Below are 20,702 nucleotides of genomic sequence, written 5' to 3'. Positions count from 1 at the left end.
AGTTAGCTGGCTGGAGTCTGAGATGTGCTGGGTGATATGAGAGGATTCTTTCCCCCCACCTCCATCCCAGGGACCTTAACTCCGTGCCGGTTCTGGCCATCCTCCATGAAGATCCTGGCCTTCCTCAATCTCAGAAGCTAGTGTAAACCATGCAGGATCTTAGATTATATAAAGTGAAGGTGATTCCAATTTCTGTTTTTCATGTTGCCCTTTGTCAATGGCTTTTTTCTGGGATTTGCCAAGACTCACATCCAAGTCTTGTTGGGATATTTTCCTCCCAATTTAGCTCCCAAGTGAAAATCTACCAACCTCACTTCCTTTTCTAGAGCATTTCTGTACTATTATTGTGTTGTTGGGAAAGAAGAAGGAGTAAGGATGTTAAGAGTGTGTCTGTGCGTATATTATAGGAAAGGGAACAATTGAGATTAAAAAAAATATATGGGTATGATATGAACAAAACATTCCTGAATGCATAAAAAGAGATGTAGGAAGAGAGAGACCTTGCATCCTAGTGTTCTCTGAACTAGACAACATGTGGTGGTGTTGACTGAGGACAGCTTGTTTTGGTTTAGAAATTGAGGGTTGTTTGGTACAGGAATGGCTGTGGGGTAATTCAAGGAGAAGGCACTGTGCAGCTTATATATAAGGCAAATTTGGTGTTTGTAACTCAGGGAGCTTCTTTTCTGGTTGGAGAGAAAGGCTTGCATATGTAACCCAACTAGGAAAAATTCAAGTGTATGATAAATTACTGAATAACATTATTAAAAGTAATAACTGCAATAAATGGGGTGTACCCACAGTTCTAAATTCAACCCATAACCAATTTATGAGAGACTTTCTTAGAGAGCACTTAATTTGGCTTTCGGTTCTCTCCCTAAATTGTAGTGAAAATTTTCATATTTGGTGATTGGAGTTTAATGGATTTCTTGATGTTTATAATCACAACTATGTCTTAAGAGGCCTTCTTTTAATACCTTCTATTATTTTCTAAAACTATCAATGTCACTTATCTTCTAAGAAGTTTTAAAGTCCCATCTCTTAAGTTTCTCCAGCTTTGGTGCTGCAGGACTAAACCCATTAGATATTGGGCCTGGACTACTTAATACTATTGTAGTGAATATGAATTTTCATAGTTGCAGCAACTTATAAAATTCATGTAACTTAAACAGGGCAATTCAAGTTACTTGGTAACTTAACACTTAAAACTTCTGGTTTCTTTCATGCAGATACTTATTCACATAAGATGCCCTGTTCCTTTTCTCATTTCTCCAGGGCTAAGGATTTTCCATCTTGTCATTGATGGAGGAGGTCTGGCGTGAATATCATCTTCGGTCTTTGCTGGTATCTGCTGAGGCTTAGCTGGACCTGCCTGGTCTTTGAAATCTGTCTCTAATCCCATTGTGTCCACTGATGAAGCGTGCTCCCCATGGTTTCTAGTCATCAAATCCTTTACTCTGCATCTTCTTTTGCCAACAATACAAGGCCCATTTAAATTCCCCATATGCTCTTAGCCAACCTCCACCTCTCTTTACTAAACATGGAAAAATATATGGCTGCTCTTGCACTCTGTTCTGGGGCTGTGGGAGATTGAGAGTAGGGTGGCTGGAGGGTAGGACAGGCCATTTCAGAAATCCCTTTGGCAGCTTTGTGAAAATCAGTAAAAGGAAACCTTGTTTAAAATAAAGTCACGGGGCACCTGGGTGACTCAGTCAGTTGAGCGTTTTACTCTTGATTTTGGCTCAGGTCATGATCCCAGGGTTGTGGAATCAAGTCCTGAGTTAGGCTTTGTGCTGAGTGTGGAGCCTGCTTAAGATTTTCTCTTTCCCTTTGTCCCTTTTCCCTGCTTGCTCTCTCTCTCTCTCTTTCTGAAATATAAACAAACAAATAATAAAGTCAGGAAGCTGGAAGGGGAGCTCTTGTGCCTACCACTTGTTGACAACTGCAGACACAACAGGAAGAGACACACTTTGCAAGCCCATACTACTTTAGCTGCTTTACTACCCCAGCAGGAGGAAGGTTTTCTTCTTGCCCAGCAACAGTGCAGCCAATGAGAAACAGACACAACTCAGCCAATGAAAAGTGACCATACTTCAAACCCCCAGTCTACTCCAATGGGCGTTTGTTTCTAACAGTCCCTCCCAATTCCCCTTTCTTCTATAAAAGAGCCTTCCTCTCTGTTTTCTGAACTTGGCTATGGTTTTGCTATAGCTTTCATGTTCTGAATTACAATTCTCTGCTATTCCTGAATAAACTTTTTCTTTTCTTTCTTCCTTTCTTCCTTCCTTCCTTTTCTTTCTTTCTTTTTTTTTTTTTTTTTTTGTGTGTGCTTGTAAAATAACTGACTTATTTTTAAAGTACACTTGTACATACCCTTTCTACTCTCCTGGCTGTCCTGTGATGAAAGAAGCCCTTGGAGGATTTCTTGTCAGGGTTCCAGTGTTCAAGTTGGGAGCTAGTCCTCCCCACTCTTAGATGGCTGTCTTTTCCAGGATGGTCTCTACCCAACTCCCCAAGGGTTTTGATCCCTGGAGGGGTAACTGTGAGAATCTTTTTCTCAAGATCCTGCACCAGCTATATACTCTCTAAATTTTCTCTAAGTTCCTCAAACCCATCTCAGAAAAAGTTCTTATTGCCTCTTTGTGTGGTGGAGATAATGGCTTATACATCATCACGTTTTTTCCTCCTTATGTTTTATGTTATAAACTCTATGCACTTAGTGCTCCAGGATTTGCCTCTGAAGAGCTAAATTTTTTTTTCAATGCTATTGTATCTTCTCCTCTCAAGAGGCTATTTTGAAATTCAAAGCAAAAGCATTTGACTTGCTGAATTCAGCTCTTGCTAGGTTCTTCCGTACTCTCTCCTCTTTAGGATAAAAGCGTTAGCCTAAAGATCTAATTTTAATGGTGAAAATGTTGTAGGGTAAAAGGAAATGCCAAGAAGTAAGAATATAATCTGTGAATATTTTAAAATATTTTACAGCCATTTATATGATATGAACTGAATAACTTAGGTGGTCTACTATAAAATTTTGCTCTTTGGGGAGGAATTGGAAAGAAGCTAGGCACATTTCTCAAGATATTAAGCTTAAATAGTTTGTGAAATTTACCACAAGAGGCAGATTTTTCTCTTCCTCCTTGGCTTTGAAAATATTCCCTGTATCACCCCCTTCTTTTCCATGATCTTCCATAACCTGGGAGGGTTAGTTGGCAAAATTCCACACAGTAAGCAAGACGTACTGCCATTTAAGAGGCTCAAACTATCTCCTTGGGGAAAAACAAAAACCCTGTGGCTAAAAATGTCAAGTCTAGGATCTTAAAGTTCTATTGCAGAAACGGGGGGGGGGGGGGATGTTATTTTCTTGGTGGGAGACTAGGTTGGATCACTGGAATGTCTTTTTCCCAGCTTGTTAATTTATATGATTTGAGGAAAATAGACCTTAAAAGTAGTATACAAAGCACAATTTTTTGGAGAACAAAAGTGAGCACCAGTTACATCAGTATTTTGAGAAATGTTTTTATGAATTTTTAATACAATTTGCAAATGATGAAATATCACATTTAAAAGAATCAATTAAATGCTTAAATAGGGACTTAAGCCCCTAATTATTGGGAAAAGGTAAAAATTCCCAGATTTCTGAGTTCATGATAGTAAACTTGTATTTCTTTCATAATATTCACATAATGTTCATGACAAATATAGTTCAAATGGAGATGTTTTATTCCCAACATGGATTGTTCAAATGAAACTCACTTATGTTGAGTATCACCATGCCAGGGATATAGACCATAGAAAAATTATTCCTGGGGTTCTTGGGTGACTCAGTCAGTTAAGCATCTGACTCTTGGTTTGGCTCAGGTCATGATCTCACGGCTCTGTGGGTTCAAGCCCCAAATCAGGCTCTGCACTGGTAGTGTGGAGCCTGCTTGGGATTCTCTCTCCCTCTCTCGGCCCCTCCCCACTCACACTGTTTCTGTCTCTCTCAAAATAAATGAATTAAAAAAAAGAAAAAGTATTCCTGACTGATGTATGTATTGTTCATAGTGTGTAAAAATGTGTATGTATGTGCATATATAATTTTATACGTTCATAAAATTTTTGAACATTGAAAAGAATTTTTACCCACTAGAGAGAGTTTGCTATTTCAATCTCTAACACCATAATTTTACATCATGGAGTAGTGGTTAAGAGCATGGGTGCTGGATCTGATTGCCTGGGCTAAAACCATTAATTTGCTGTGTGACCTTGGGCAAGGTACTGGACCTTTTTGTATAGCAGTAACCTCATCTCTAAGAAGAGGGCAATAGCTACACCTGACCCATGAAGTGGCTGTGGGGATTAAGTGAATTAGAACATGGCATTGTATAAAGTACAAAATAAATGTGAACTTTACTCAGTAACATTACTAGTAAGTGCAAGGCCCATGCTAGCTGCCTTGGAAGATAAAAGAGACACAGTCTTAACCCTTACATGGCTTACAGTCTAATTGAAAACTCAAGCTATAGTCTCATATAAAGTTAAATATTAATGCCTGAGAAGAAAATCAGCAGTTCAGTTCAGCTGCATAGACCATCCTCTTAAATACAGAAGCCATATAGGCTGGGTGACCTGGAGTATCTTTATATAAAGTGGTAGTCTCACATTTGTTTCTCTTCACCTGACGCTTATCTCTTTGACATGATGAAAACAGGCTGGAGGCAGATTGTGTAATAAACATCATTTGCAGTGGCCCAGCCTACATTAACCTTGCAGTGGTTTTGCCATGGATGAGCAGTAAATGACTCAGATGCCGAGGCTGGATTAAGGCTCTTGACAACAGAGGTTGGTTGAGCTGTGAGTGCTCTGAGAAGTGGGCCAGCCCACCAATTTCTGCAATTTTTAGAGGGGCAGTGACTGCTTCAGCTAATTTTTAAGTTTTTCTGAGATTTACAGACAATTTCAGACAGTGGTTATCCAGTTTTAAGTGGTAATTTTGTACAAGGACTGGCACAAAACTGCATGTCTAATTGCCTGACAAATATTACAGTTAACTTCTCTGTGAGATTGAGGACAGGACTACTTACGATGGTCTGGGATGTTCATGGAAGGCCTTGGGAAGAAGTAGTTATGAAAGAGCCTTCAACAAGAATTTAAGGTAATCCTTGGACTAATCCTTTTTAAATCAAATATTAATTGCCCTTATTATTTTTTTTAATAAAGAGAATGCCTTTATTTATTTATTTTAAAAATTTTAAGTAGGCTCCAAGCCTGATGTGGGGCTTGTACTCACGACCCTGAGATCAAGAGTCACATGTTCTACCAACTGAGCCAGCCAGGCACATCATCCCCTAACTCAATTTTTAAATTAATCACTCTGGATTTTCACCTACACACTGTCCCTGAATGGTGCTCATTTCAAAAGATAATTTTGTGTCTAAGTTATGAGTTTAATACATTTTCATTATGTTGATAGGAGTATATAACCTTTATCTATAAAACTGCTTCTGTGGGGAAAACAGGGGTATTCTGAATTTCAGATCAATTTAGAAACCCATTTTTTAAAAACTCTACTTTGGTTGTTCTTTCACTCAACAATTATTGCTTTTCATTAGTATCAGACACTGTTGTAGGCCCACGTGAACAAAAGAAAGACACCTGACCCCATGGAGTTAAAACATTCTGGAGAGGAGAGACAGTTAAACAATATACCGAAGAAATAACCGTGTAGTGCGTTGGAAGGCAATAAATCCCAAGGAATAAAGAAAAAACAGTGCAGGGTATGAGGGATGGGGATGCGTGGCAATTTTAAACAGGATGGTTACGGAGAAGATTACACTTAAGCAAAGTGTGAAGGGAGCCAGCCAAGATGACCACTTAAAGTGAGGGAAGAGTATATAAGGCAGAAGAGCCAGTGCAAAGTTGCAGCAGGAGCTGACCTAGTGAGTCTGAAGAATAGCAAGGAGGCCAGTACAGTTGGAAAGGAGTTGGGGGGGGGGGGGGACAAGAAGATGAGGTCAGAGAGGTAAGCTGGGTAGTGGCAGGAGGGAACTTGCTAGATCACATACAGCCTTGCAGGATTGCAGAGCCTTTGAGAAAGTCAGCGGTCACTTGCACTGGGCTGGCTTAAAGTAAGGCCTGCTTGTATCAAAAGAATTTCTCTTCTCCCTGTCTCCTATACTTCAACTTTAATGTGGATACAAATAAACTGAGATCCTGTTAAAATTCAAATTCTGATTTCATCATTCTGGGGCAAGGCCTGAAATTCTCCATTTTTAACAAGTTTCCAGGTGATGCCAGGCTGCCAGCCTACAAGGACACATTGACAAATAAGAGGAGGGAGGGGTTGAGTTCCCAGGGGCTTTGGAACTTACTTCTCCATTAGCTGGGTGCAAGGGACTTCTTGTTCCCCGTGAGCCTGAAAAGATAACCTCAGAAGGTTTTTGTTCGTTGTCTTTTTGGTCATGGTCTCGGCACGTGCTACACTATTTCAAGGTCCTATCACTTGGCTAGTAACAACAGGGTCTAGAACTTGCTCCAGGAACAAGAGCTAAGTTGTCCGGCTTTTTCCATGCAGTGTCTAAGAAGTTTCTAGGGCCTCCTCACTGCTACTATGGAGGCTCTGATTCTTAACTTCAACTTGGGAAACGCTGCTGCACTCCCTGAATAATTAAATTCTCTGACCACATTCCTGTCTCACTCCAGTTGCAGAAGTTCTGTACAGGTCCTATACCTTCAGTGAAAGGCCAGCTGTGTAAACGAGGCTTGAGGCAGCTAGAGGATTTGGGGTAGGCCACCAAGCAGAAGAGAGAATACCCTGCCAATGCCTATTTTACAAGCAAGGCTGGCCTTCTTAAGAGCCAGTGCAGTAATTTGCAGGCGGAGCAGCCCTGGAAGGACTGGCCGCTTGCAAATATAAAGCACAGGGTAGGAGTCAGATGGGCTTGGGTTTGAATTGTGCTTCTACCCCTTACTGTGTAATATCAGGAATATCCCTTGGTGTCCCAGAGCCACAGTTTTCTCATCTGGAAAATGGGAATGACAACAACGCTTCCCTCATTTGTTGAGATAATGCACATAAAGCATGCAGTGCGTAACCTGGTTCATAATGATGCTCATAAAATACTAGTAATTATTTTTATAATTATTAGTAACATCCCACCTATCAAATCGCTTTGTGGCCTGGCACTACGGTACCTACCTTTACATTCTCTGGAGTTAAGGCACCATGGCAAATCCCTCAGCAAAGGCTTTCAAAGAGAAAAACACAGGGACCAATAGCAGTTTCATCTTGGCAAATGTCACACGAGGTAATAGGAGGCACTGAAGATGTTTAGTTTAGAAAGTAGATGATGGGGGGACACACGTGGTAATAGTTGTCGCCATGCTGTCTTGTATGAGAGGAATTAGACATGCTCTATGAGACCCAGCGGGTACAACTGACACCAACGGGAAGAAAGTGAAGGACGGCACACGCATCCATTAACAGACAAAGCGAGGAAGGGGGCGATGGAGGAGGGGGGCGTCCGTGAGGGTCGGCTCGTGCGCAGCTGCGGCGGCGGAGCCAATCACCGCGCGCAGCCCGTCCTCGCGCGAGGGTACAGTCGTACAGCCGTGACGTCGGCGGTTGCCATGGAGAGGCCCGCTCAGTTGCGACCGCGAGCTGGCGCCAGGGGCCGCGGGGTCGGAGCGTGGCTTTGAAGCTGCTTCCGCTACCACCATGAGCGGCCGAAGTAGGGGTAGAAAGTCCTCCCGCGCCAAAAACCGGGGCAAAGGCCGAGGCAAAGCCCGAGTTCGCGCTGCTCCTGACGACGCCCCCCGCGACCCGGACCCAACACAGTGCCAGAGGCTCGGGGAGGAAACCCAGGCGGCACAGGTGCAGGCTGGCGCGGGTTGGGGTGGCCTGGAAACCGCTGCGCCCGCGCCGCCCCGTCGGCCCGGGGAGGAGGCTGCCTGCCGGCTCCCCCTGGATTGTGGCCTCGCGCTCCGGGCCCGAGCTGCGGGGGGTCGCGGGCAGGCTGCGACCAGGCCCGGCCTGGGGAAGGCCACATCCCTCTCGGAGCGCCTAGCGACAGACACGGTCTTCGTGGGAACCGTGGGAACCGTGGGAAGGCCAAAAAATGGCCCCCGCGTTGGAAATCGGCGTGGTGCTGCTGGGAAGAAGGCCTCAGAAACCTGTAGCGCAGCGGGGAGAGTACCTCAGGCCCTAGCTGGTGGGAAGCTGAAGAAAGGGGCCACTGGGGAGAGCGTCTCCGCCCCTGTGGGAGAAGAAACGAAGGTGGAGAAGGATGCAGGGTCGGGGCCCCTGGCGACAGATGGCAGCATGGATACGCTGGAGACCGTCCAGCTGAAGCTGGAGACCATGAACGCCCAGGCGGACAGGGCCTACCTTCGGCTCTCGCGCAAGTTCGGGCAGTTGCGACTGCATCACTTAGAGCGCAGGAACCTCCTCATCCAGAGTATCCCAGGTTTCTGGGGGCAGGCTTTTCAGAACCACCCCCAGCTCTCATCCTTTCTGAACAACCAAGATAAAGAGGTTCTCAGCTACTTGAACAGCCTGGAGGTGGAAGAGCTTGGCCTCGCGAGACTGGGCTACAAAATCAAGTTCTACTTCGGGCGCAACCCCTATTTCCAAAATAAGGTGCTCATCAAGGAATACGGGTGTGGGCCTTCGGGTCAGGTGGTGTCTCGTTCCACTCCAATCCAGTGGCTCCCGGGCCATGATCTCCAGTCGTTAAGCCAGGGCAACGCAGACAACAGCCGTAGCTTCTTTGGGTGGTTTTCAAACCACAGCTCCATTGAGTCTGACAAGATTGTGGAGATCATCAACGAGGAACTGTGGCCCAATCCCCTGCAGTACTACCTTATGAGTGAAGGGGCCCGTGCAGAGAAAGGAAAGGAGGGCAGGCAAGGTCCAGCAAGGCAGCCAGTGGAGACCCCTGAGCCGGGGGCAAACAAGTCCAACTGATCCTGCACTAGTCTCCCTACTACCTCCTGTTGGACCTGTGCCTAGCTAACCACGTGTGTTTGGCCGTCTGCCTTCTCTTCATGTTGGCCTCTGTGCACTGTATTCCCTTTGGACTTCAGTTACAAGAATATGGTATTTATGATCATGTTCTTTGGCCCCCTCGTGGCCTTGCTTTTTTCACATTAGTGTTACATGTTAAATGATCTCACCCCTACTGTTTATACGTTAAGCACACATGCTTCAAGTGTGTGCTGCCTTTGTCTACATTGCCTGGACCGTGTTCTTGGCTCTGGCCTTTCCCAGCTGTCTTTAACATGGACACTCATGAGTCATCCTCCACAAGGACCAGTGCATCCTCGAGCTCTGCTGCTCCAGGGCCAGTGACTTGCTGAGCTTTGTGTTCATGCTGGCCATGCGTGCCATCTGTGGCAAAGTCTTCTGTTGCCACTGCAGAATGAAGCTAGCACACATGGTATTGGCCATCAGCCAAAACTGATTGTTCCAAGGCCCTGGGGCCACCAGCCAAGGTTCTACCACCTACTGGGTCTCTGGCTTTGGCTAGGGGCCTATGCTGCCCTGCTGGATATGTGGAATAGCACTTGACTGCTGGGCATGGATGAGGGTAAGGGTGAGAAGCATAATGCCATGTGTTCTATACCATTATGCGTCTCTTCCTGCCTCTGGGTCCTTATGATGAACCTTCGTCAAGGTCAACACCGTACCCCATCACTGTCAGGCCACTGAGATTTGTCTAGGTTGCTATTGGCCCCACTTGGCTTCCCAGTCAATGAGGACCTCAAGAACTGCCTGTGGACCAAGGCCCCCTGCCAGTGCATGAGACACACACCTACCTTCCCCAGCCTTCTAGGAACCCTACTGCTTGCCAGACTGACGGGCGGGTATGTGACATGTGCTCACTGTCATCGTGCTGCGGCTCCAGGTGAGAGTGAGGACTGGACCCACATACAATCTAGGTACCTTTGTCAACTCTTCTCATCCCTTGCTAGCATATGACCAGAGTGCTATAGTGGGGTTGTGGGGAAGAGGGATTTTTGATCTATGGGCCTGTGTCTACTTTATCTCACATCTCAATACCTCCTTACTTGCCCTTCCTTCACTTCTCTTCCTTCTTCCCTCCCTTCCTTTCCTGTCCTCCTTTCTTACTCCTCTACTCCCTTCCTTCCTTCCTTTTTTGTTTCAATATTACTACAGCTCAGAAAGTGAAAACAACTGAAAAGCCAAGGTTGTCTGCATACAGCTAGTGAGAGAGCTAGGACTTGCTGTGCACACTCACACATTGGGCTGACAGAGGGCAGAGGAAACCAGAAGGCCAAGGTCTGTAGTCGGACCTTGGTCCCGACTCCTGGATGCACTCTATAATTCTGAAGTTGAAAATTCTTTTCATGGCTAACATGCTAGAATTATAAGTCCCAAGGCAGCAGTGTTGTGGACTTAGTGTTTACTCCTGTTCCAACTTTTTTGTGTGTGCCCCATAAAACCCAGTTGTCTCATATTGTTTCTTCCTCTGTGGTAGCCTCTGGCCATCTGGCCCTCGTTCCCCAGCTTTCTACCCTCAACAGTCCTTTGCTGTCTTTACTTCTACCTTCAGATACCCTTAGGAGTAGGCTTTCGTCTTGGGGCATGGGGTCAGGGTGGGCGGAATCTGTTCTGGATCTCCAAGGCTCATTCCCAGTGGGTGTAAAAGCTGAGCTAGGCCCTTTTTCTCCTTCACATCCCTAAGGGTGACGCATTAAGACTGTAACTCCCATTCCTTGTGGGAGACCTTGTTCTGAGTTCCCCAGGGGCTGGGGTGGCCTTGACTCAAAACTGTATACAGGATGTGCCAGGCAAGGCAGTGGTAGCAAAAACAGAGTAGGAATGAACCTGATGTGGAGATGGGCCTGGAGAGGCAGATAGAAACGGGTGAAGAAACCTCAGGGAGAGTATGCCTATTTCTCAGTGATGGTGGGGGACAGGGAGGGACCTTTTCCAGAGTGAGGAGAGGAGAGTTAAAGGGATCATGGGACAATCACAATGCCTAGATGTAGGTTTGCCCCAAGTTTTGTCCAGTCATTAACTCATCAATAGTGGATTTTATAAATCACAGAAACAAACCCAAAACAGAATAATGTTACTTTGGATGCTTTCTCTTTTCTAGGTGTGGCCTTGCGTATGTGGAAGATTGATGCTATATGCTGCTTATTTTTGCCATAAGTAAAATCTTACCACTAATGGGAATATGTAGCAGAGTAGGTCTGCTTTTTTTTTTTTTTTTTTTTAATGTTTTTCTCTTTATTGTGGACATTTTCAGACATGCACAGAAGTGGAGAGGATGGTCCCTGGACCCTGAGTACCCATCACCTAGCTACATCAATTATGATCAACCTGGTATCTTCCTCTCCCCACCTATATTGTTGATGGAAAGTCCAACACTGTGCCAATTTAAACTTGACTACTTTGGGAGATCAGGACTCTCTTTTGGTGGTGATAGTGGTGGGGTGCACTATCATGATCACATCAGGTCTGCTTTTTGCTTTGAATGTTAACTGATGAAGTTCTAGAAATGGGCCTTAGAAGTGAAAGTCTTCAAGATTAACAGGGAGTACTCAAAAAGAGATGAAAATGTGCTCTCTTTCCCCTGCATCACAACAGGAGAGAGACTGTTGTGTTGTAAATCTTTCAAAGACTGATATAAGGTGCTTACTTGAGACCCTTCACCAGAATATCAGTCTTTTTTGCCTGTAAAAGATGGAGACTTGTGTGACTGTTAGAAATACCATCAGCTTGTCCTGGTCTCGTGATATAACTGTGGTCTTGAAAGTATAATTTGGTAATTGTTGCTGTGTTCTGTAAAAATAATCTCCCAAAAGTAATCAGTAACTGGTTGTCTTACTTGCTAATTTGACATCCTGGTAATAATGCAATTATTCCTTTGTTCCTAAGTATAAATAGTTGTAAGCCTGCATGCATTATGGAAAAATAAAAATCTGTATCTCTGTTATATTTTTTATTTTTAAAAAAGAATTGGAAGGTTAAGCTGAAGCTGGGTAGTTGAGGGGATGTGTACATTGGCCTCGAGTGATTCCTAGGTCTCAGGCCCTTGTGTGACTAGCTATATCACAATACACAAAATTCAGATTCCCAAGCCCTTAGCAGTTAATGAGATTCTGTGGTTCTGGGAGGAAGCCAGGGAGTTCTTGTTCTTAACAAGTTTTCCAGGTGATTGTAGTGTAAATCCAGTGCTTCTCAAATTTTAGAGTACATCTGAATTGTGTGAGGAAACTATTAAAATATGAATTCTGATTCAGTAGTTCAGGGTGGAAACAGAGATGCTGCATTTCTTTTTTTTTATTTAATTTTTTTTAGTGTTTTGTTCTTAGAGAGAGACAGAGCACGAGCAGGGGAGGGGCAGAGTGAGAGAGGTACACAGAATCAGAAGCAGGCTCCAAGTTCTGAGCTGTCAGCACAGAGCCTGATGCAGGGCTCGAACTCACAAGCTGTGAGATCATGACCTGAGCCGAAGTCGGACGCTTTACTGACTGAGCCACCCAGGCACCCTGGAGATGCTGCATTTCTAACAAAATTCCAGGTGATTTCAGTGCTGGTGGTTTGTGAACTACTTTGAGTGCCTAAGGAGGTGATGTTCAAGTCCCATTCAAACGGGAGTAACAGTGTTCAGCCTTGGCTGCACACTAGAATTATCTGGGACACTTAAATATGCTGCCAGAGCTTTGTACAAATGCCAGGTAAATCAGAATGTGGGAAGGGGTTGGTCCAGATACAGGTATTTTAGAAACATCTTAGGTGATTCTTTTGTCTATCTAGAGTTGAGAACTAGGGTTACTGATGCTGTTCTAACACATCTATAAAAAGGTTAACTCTAGTAATCAAGAGAAGCATCAGCAGACAACAGAATGCCACATAGCTGCCCAGCAGAAAATAGTTGGAAAAAATTAGACGTGGGTTGTTAAATGACAAGATAATAAAATTAGTTTACATGAGAAAGGGCTTGAATCAGTAAGTGTGCAGTGTTCGGAGCATAGTAGGTATTAAGATATTGAATGAATGAATGAATTTAAAACAGTTTATAGAAAAATGCCTCTGGGCTAGTCTGATAATTAAATTAGTAAAGTAGATGAAATTTGTTTATAAGGATGTATTAGTTTGTTGGGGCTTCCATAACAGAGTACCATGGACTGGTGGCTTAAACACCAGAAATTTACTTCCTCAGTTTTGGAGGCTAGAAGTCTCAGATTGAGGTGTTGGTAGGGTTAATCTCAGAAGACCTCTCTCCTTGGTCGTAGATGGTCGTCTTCTGTCTTCACACTGTCTTCCCTCTGTGTGAGCCTGGGAGTAGTGGACGGTTGTGGAAGTTGTGTGTGGCTGTTCTGCAGGCCTAGATTGTTTCCCTGGGGGCATTGCGGGCCTTGTGTTGCTACATCTTCAAAGGGGAGTGGGAAGAATCAGGATTTTTATGTAGAATCTCCCAATTTTGAATGCTATCAACTAAAAAAAATTTTTTTAAACCCCTAAAGCCTCACTACTAGTGATACGGGGAATGCAAATCGGTATGGAGAGCAGCCTCTTTTTCAGGCTCAAGCCTCTTCTTGGGATTCATGCTGACTCCTCTGGAGTTAGGAATTTGGGGAGGCTTTCTGCCCAGTTCAGCTCACACACTTGCTTTTTCATGGGTGTGAAGCCTCCACTTACCAGGCCTCCCTTTCACAGCCCTCCACTTGGGTTCCATCTGATCTGGGATTCACTACCTTCCCATGGGCTCATTCATTTATTGAATGTGCCAGTCTTGGTGTAGACATTAGAAATATAGCTGTGAACAAATAGAACTTTGAATTCTGCCCCCCTCCTAGGTTTCAACCTCTTCTCAGATTTTGCCTGGGATTATCTGTCAGTCTATTTCTTTTTTCCCTTTTCCTGCATAGGGCTTCTGAATGTTTTAGATCAATATGGGAACTAAAAGAAAGTCTCTTTTTCACCCTCTGACCTCCTAGATCAGAGTTCACAGAGCAATTAGGCTTTTAATAACCTGAAAAGTGAGGGCTTCTTGGAGTAATTCTCATTAGGCGGGGAGTCCCTGGCCCTTTTCTCAACTTTGAATTTTATTATAAAAGGACTTTTGATTTCTAAACTCATTACTGGCTGGGCTTTTTTGGAAGTGTGCTGGGTTTGACTATGCCATGGGTGAGGGAGGAGAACAAAACAGACTTGCTACGCATAGCTTACTGGAAGTTTTATCAGCTTCTGTCTCTCCTTACACTTGGGGCTTTCTGCCTCTGGTCTGCTCCACTGGTTTGCAACAAGGCAGAGAGGCATACTGCTCTGGGGTGGCCTCCCAGAGGGAGGAGACTTTGCCCTCAGTTGCCCCTTTCAAGATTTTGGGAAGCCCTTATGCCTTCTCAGCCCTTGAGATCCTAGGCCTTGGTGAGCCACTGTTACTGATGTTACATATCCCTCAGCTGTTGGGGCAGCAAACAAACAGAACAAAATAAAACAAGAGAACCCAGGCTATTCAGCCTATGGTTTTTATCTGTCTTTGTCCTTAGCATCTTCACTTCCGCTTTTGGCATCTTCTTCAACTGTATTTCACCATTCCAGATCATAACTCACTTGTGCTGGTTCGTTTTTATCTGGAACTCTGACTTTGTGCTTCGGTACCCCCAAATCAGCATTCTCTGGTTACCTACTCTCCAAGGCTCAAATCTTGAGTTCCTTCCTCCTCTCCCTGCCTCCTGTCAACCTGGTTCTCAGCTGAGGTTTGACAAATATAAGACAAAATAGCCACCATCCACGTGACATTTCATGCTTCCCAAACCACATTCACTTACATTATCTCAGTTATAACAACTGTCCCCTGAGATGGCTCAAAGAGGTTGAATGACTTGACCCAAACTGCACAAGTGGTACGCGGTAGATCCAGAACTCAACTCAGGTCTGCCGGTTCCAAACTCCATCCATACTTGTGATAGTAAACACGAGGCTCAAGCAGATACCTGGTACTGTGAATCTAGGCACTTCTTTCCACAGAACCTGGATTGATGCCTTCACGGAGTGCATCAGACCCCTCAGCATGGCACATTAGTCAGTCACAACCAATCAGAGTTGGCATGAGTGGGAACCTTCTTGGTGATCCCAAACTACAGCCTGCTGTCGGAGCTCAGTTAGGAGCTGGACTAGCTAGGGTTGGGTGGCTCAGAACGGTGGCTGAGGCTTCTTTTAACTGCTTTGTTCTAAGGTCAGGATCGGCTCAAAGTTTTAATACCTGAATCTGAATGATTCGGGGAAAAGGAGGTAACTCTTCTATAACACGGAGTCTGGTGATAGGAAGTTGCAGGCTTGCTTCCATGGCTCCATGATAGTAGGACTCTGGTCCACACCACTGCTTCCTCTTCTCTTGGCTTTTTTTTCTCATGGTGCCCCAGCTGCATGTAAGGGCAGGCAGGAAGGAGGGAAAGGATGTCTTCTCATATGTCTCTGTCTTTATCAAGGAAGGAAATCTTTGCCAGCAGTCCCTTCTGGATCTCAGGAGAACTGAGTCAGGTTCCTTGGGCCAGAAATGGGTCACACTCCCACACTCTATTTTAGGGAAGCAGCACTTCTCAGCATCTCTCGTGGGTGTAGGGGTCTGCCATCAAAGAATAAGGAGAGCTCAAGAGGTGAGAATGGACAGGAGATTTTAGTCGCCTGTGGGCTCATCCTTTCTGGAGTGATGTGGCTGTGCTGCTGACACGGACACCACATACTAGGCAGAAGCACTGTGCGTCTGCACTTCCCACCTCTCAGCTCTCCTGGGCACCTCTTTTGCCAAGAAAGCTCTACCAGTGCTTGGTGTTCTGTGTTTCATCTCCTCTGTTACATGGCTAGTGCTCTTCCAGCCAGGCAGCGCCTTTTCGGTTTTCCTCTCTCCCACAACACCTCACTCAGGGCTCACTCAACATTTGATGTATATGTTCAGTAAATGCTACTTGGGTGGCTGTGATAAATCAATAATATTTCTAAAATGAAACTTTTGAACAAGTCAATCACCAATCAGAACTTTCAGGAGTAAGGTCCAATCCTAAGAAGCTCGTACCAGGCCCCTTGTTATATGACTACCTTAAATTTTTTTTTTTTTTTTTAATTTTAGAAAGGGAGAGAGAGCACAAATGGGGAAGAGGGGCAGAGGGAGACAATCTTATGCAGGCTCCATGCTAAGCATGGATTGATGCGGGGCTCAATCCCATGATCCTGGGATCATGACCTGAGTCGAAAATTAGAGTTGGTCAGTCAACTGACTGAGCCATCTGGGTGCCCCTGACCCTACATATATTTTACTTCAAACACTTTTATTATGAAAAGTTTTAATATACATAAAAGTTGACAAAGCACAATGGTTACCCATATATGATTTTTAACTTTGTGCCATATTTATTTTGTCTCTATATGTTTTGCTGAACAGTTTGGAAAAAAGTTGCTTGACCACTGAATCCTAAATACTCAGCTTGCATCTCATAAAAAAGGATTTTCTGGGGTGCCTGAGTGGCTCAGTCGGTTAAGCGTCCAACATCAGCTCAGGTCATGATCTCACAGCTCATGAGTTCAAGCCCCGTGTCGGGCTCTGTACTGACAGCTCAGAGCCTGGAGCCTGTTTTGTCTTCTGCGTCTCCTTCTCTCTCTACCCCTCCCCACTTGTGCTCTGTTTCTTTCACAAAAGTAAATAAACATTAAAAAAAAAAAAAAAAGGATTTTCTGCTGCATAAACATAAGACCATTTTCAGGCTACAGAATACAGTTCCCAAATACCATCTAGTATTGAGTCCATTTTAGTCCATATTTGGACTTCTCCATTGTTCCCAAGATTATTTTACAGTATTAGTTTTAAAATCAAGATTAAATAATGCTCATTCATCTAGCTATCTCTTCAGTCTTTTTAAAACAAAAATAATCGCCTCACTTCCCCCCCCCTCCCCCCCCCCCCCCGCCATGATATTGACTGTCTGAAGATGTTAGGCCAGTTGTCTTCTAGGATGTCCCAAATTCTGGATTTGTCTGATGGCTTCTTCCTGGTGTAATTTAACTTTTCCCTCTGTCTCCTGTATTTCTTGTAAAGTGAGGGATGCAGATGAAATGCCTTTGGCAAGAATACTACGTAGACAAAGTGGTGTACCTCATAATACATCACTTCCAAAGGCACAGTGACAGGTGTCCCACTGTTGTGCTGTTGGTTTGATCTATCAGTTAAGATGGTGATCACAATTAGTAGGTAATTTCTGAGATTACTGTGAGGATATTGTTTCATCCCAAGGTTTTATCAGCCATTGATGACATTTGGCCAAATCCGTTATTTCACTGTGGGATACAAAACAGTGGCTTTCTGAACTTGGCATTTCCTTTACATATGCTATCTGGTATTTTCCTAAGGAACACCCAGCCCTTATCATCTAGTGGTGAACTATACTTCCTTGTGAAAGACAGTATAAATGTCTAATTTGTTCCTTGTATTACCTATTTTTGGAATCAGAAGTAAGTGTAAATAATTGCTTCTAATGGCCTCAAATAAGGGTGTGTTATTCTTTTCTCTTTACTATCACTGTGGACTTGTGGGTTTTTATTTATTTCATGTTTTATGATCAATTGCAGCCACTTTTCTTTTGGCTACTCAGTTGATCTTCATTTCATTTTGCTCCTAACTTAAAAAAAAATTTTTTTTCTAATTGAGAGAGAGAGAGAGACAGAGACAGAGACAGAGTGCAAGCAGGGGAGGGGCAGAGAGAGAGGAGACACCGAATCCAAAGCAGGCTCCAGGCGCCAAGCTGTCCGCATAGAGCCTTATGTGGGGCTTGAACTCACGAACTGTAAGATCATGACCTGAGCTGAAGTCAGACACTTAACCAACTGAACCACCCAGGTGCCCCACTCCTAACTTCTTACCAGACTCCTCCTTGACCCTGATTTTCTCCCATTGCCCCCATGTGCTGTGCTGCAGCCAGTGTGACTCACTTCTCTGGATGCCCACTGGGTTCTCTGGATGCCCACTGTGCTCTTTCACACCCTGAACATTTGCATGAGCTGTTAGCATAGGAAGAAAGCCCTTGCAGCCCTTCTCAAATATGGCTCAGATACTGTTGTACGGGGGCCATACTTTTTGATCTGAATTTTTCCCTCCCTTCTCTTTATTTCCACAATATTTTGTCCACACTTCAATTTATAGAATCTAACTAACATAGTGACATGTTCTTGTCTGTTTACCAGAGACCGTGAGATTCTTGAGGCCACAGAATAATAATAACAAACAATATGTCTTAATCATTTTTTTATTCTCATAGCTCAGGGGCTTACACATAGTAGGTTCTCATTAAGCAACTGAACAAATGAATGATCCCTAAAGATTCCTTAAGGCATCAGTGACAAACTACAGAGAGGCTAGAAGTGCCCAGAAACAGAGGTTGGGAATAGTTTCAAGTGAAGGAGAAGCATGAAGTGAATACAAATGGGTTAAAGGATAATGGGAGAAGGAAGCTATCATTGGTACAACCTCAGGCAAAAAACTTAGTAGTACCAAATCACTCTTGCAGCATATTGGAAATCAAGTAGGGAAACGGAAGTGACCTGGAAAGCAAAAGAATAATGTTGGAAATGTACCCTGCATGGTGTGCTGTAGTAATACTCCACGCGAATATATAATCAAAAACAAGAAAAAGCTGATATGATTCTCCCAATGACTTTTTTCTCTCTTTATATATGGATACGTATACATAGTGTGAGCTCTCTCCTAAGAGGTCCCTTGAATTTAAAGGACTTCAAAAAATTGGCTTAGAACAAGATTTAGAAAAATCTCTAAAAGAGTGGTATCACCAAAAATCACCAAGCTAGACAAGTTAAGCCTGCAGAATGGAGCCCAGTGAGGTATCTAGCAGAAGGTTAGCTTAAGCCTCAATAGGAAATAGCCTAAATTCCAGGATTGTTGGGAAAAAGTGGTCATCGAAGCCCACTGCTGCTCTGCCTGGTGCTGTGGGACCAGACACTTTATAAGAAAATTCAGAACACTTAGGGGGAGAAAGGTACAAGACAAGACCTTTGAAACCCAGGAACGTTCTGGACGTTGTGATCGTGAAACAGACTGTTCCCCAGGAACTGAGGTTGTAGGACCTTGATGTGCCATCAAGAGAGCGCTTCATCTCCTGCCCAGAGGATCCATCTTTCTGTCAGTGCCACTCTGGCTGGGAGAGCATTTATTCACGCAACTAGCATTGATGTGAGGGACACTGAGCTCTTACATGTTTACACGTCATTCTCTCAGCAAGAGGTCTTATCTGATTCCCTGATAAAATGGCATTCCCATGCCCACTGCTCACTCTGTATTCATTCTCAGTTCCCTCTCCTTCATAGGATTTATCACAATTTGTGACTATGGTTTTGTCTTTGAGTTTGTTTCTTCCTCTGTACTATTGGCTCTTAAGTATCTTCATTCATTGTTGAATCCCTTAAATCCCAAGTGCATGCACACTGACAAATATTTTGGTCTGGTGGAAGTGTTAGTCTTATGAGCCATGACCTATTGAAATGGCAGACTGAATGGGCCATATCTTGGAGTTGTCCCATGGCAGGAGAAGCTTTCTCTTCCTAAGCGTGCTTTGAGATTTGGAGAATCCATTTTGTTGAGCACATGCCACATGCTGGGCACAGTGCTAAGCACATTTAAACACATCATTGTAACAATTCTATTATTATCCTTATTTTCCAGATGAGATAAAAGAGCCCAAGAGAGTTTAGGTAACTCATTCAATGTTTCATAAATTGTAATTCCTGGAGCTGGGAGTGGAAAGTCTTAATCACTATTCTGCCCTGCCTCTCAGTCTAGGGTATGCAGTTTGAATTGTTGAGTTAGACTAACATCGTCCCCTGCCTTCAGAAGGGAGGGAGGAGGGAGTGTGGCCGAAGATAGGCTTCTAGCTCTTCAGAGGATAGCTATCACTGTGCTCACTCACCAGGAAGTGGGAATACGTGTGCATGTTTGTGTGTGTGCATGTGTATGTGCGTATGGGGGCGGGGGCACATCTTGATATGTGCCCAGAGAGGGAATGAGAATGGCCAACAAGCCAGCTTTGGAATACAGCCTACAGACCTGTAGACTGCATGCTGCTTGTCCACAGGCCCACAGTGCCTGGAGGCTGCCAGGGCACGTGTGCCCACTCGGATCACTGCCCACTGAGCAGTTGAGTCCACATTTTAAAGACTCCCAGCTGTGGGTAGCTTGTGGGCAACAGACTCCCATGGCCTGAAGCAGCTCAGAAGGAGTAGGCCTCTGTTGAGGCCCTGAGCAGATGGTGTGACAGAGAGGCTGAATCACAGAAGGCACCAGGCTCAACAAAAGGCCATCGCAACTACTAAATGAGGGGATTTGTTTGTGTAGAGGCAACTTAGATAGGCCTGTGGGTCAGAAGCTATTCTTTGAGCTTCAGCCTCCCACACAGACAGCTGTCCCTATCTCTGCTCTTGTCTCCAAATAAGAAAGATGGTGAAAAATCATTCTTTCTTGACATTACATAGGGACATTTCCCTATTCCCCCCAAACTCACTGAACATTATGCTCCACACAGGGAGCATGTGGAGGGAAAGAAAGCAAAGCAGTTGACATTTGTTGAGCACCTCCTCCATGCTAGACTGTGACATGTGAAATTTTCACCATCTTTTGTTTAGGTTTGTTTTCTTAATAATGAGCTTATGAAGCCTCCATTGTTATCTACGTTTTCCAGTTAATAATACT

General features: G+C 44.2%; 1 protein-coding gene across 13 annotated transcripts in view; it reads left to right on the top strand.

Moving 5' to 3' along the window:
- The first annotated feature begins 7,583 nt into the window (after nt 1–7,583).
- TSPYL5 (TSPY like 5) overlaps nt 7,584–20,702 on the top strand; it is a 54,612-nt gene continuing 41,493 nt past the window's right edge. For 5 of the 13 annotated variants that reach the window (XM_019468066.2, XM_019468069.2, XM_019468072.2 and 2 more), the window contains exon 1: nt 7,584–9,915. In XM_019468066.2, the coding sequence (XP_019323611.1) occupies nt 7,694–8,941 (1,248 nt within the window). In that variant the 5' untranslated portion in view covers nt 7,584–7,693 and the 3' untranslated portion in view covers nt 8,942–9,915. Of the gene's footprint in view, nt 9,916–10,153; nt 10,277–11,099; nt 11,943–20,702 lie in introns of those variants that run through there. The other 8 variants (XM_019468074.2, XM_019468076.2, XM_053896090.1 and 5 more) reach the window with 6 other exon arrangements.

Source organism: Panthera pardus, unplaced genomic scaffold (assembly GCF_024362965.1).
Source record: "Panthera pardus isolate Hobbes unplaced genomic scaffold, ASM2436296v1 HiC_scaffold_7, whole genome shotgun sequence".
NCBI lineage: Eukaryota > Metazoa > Chordata > Mammalia > Carnivora > Felidae > Panthera > Panthera pardus.
This window is presented reverse-complemented; position numbering and strand designations above follow the sequence as displayed.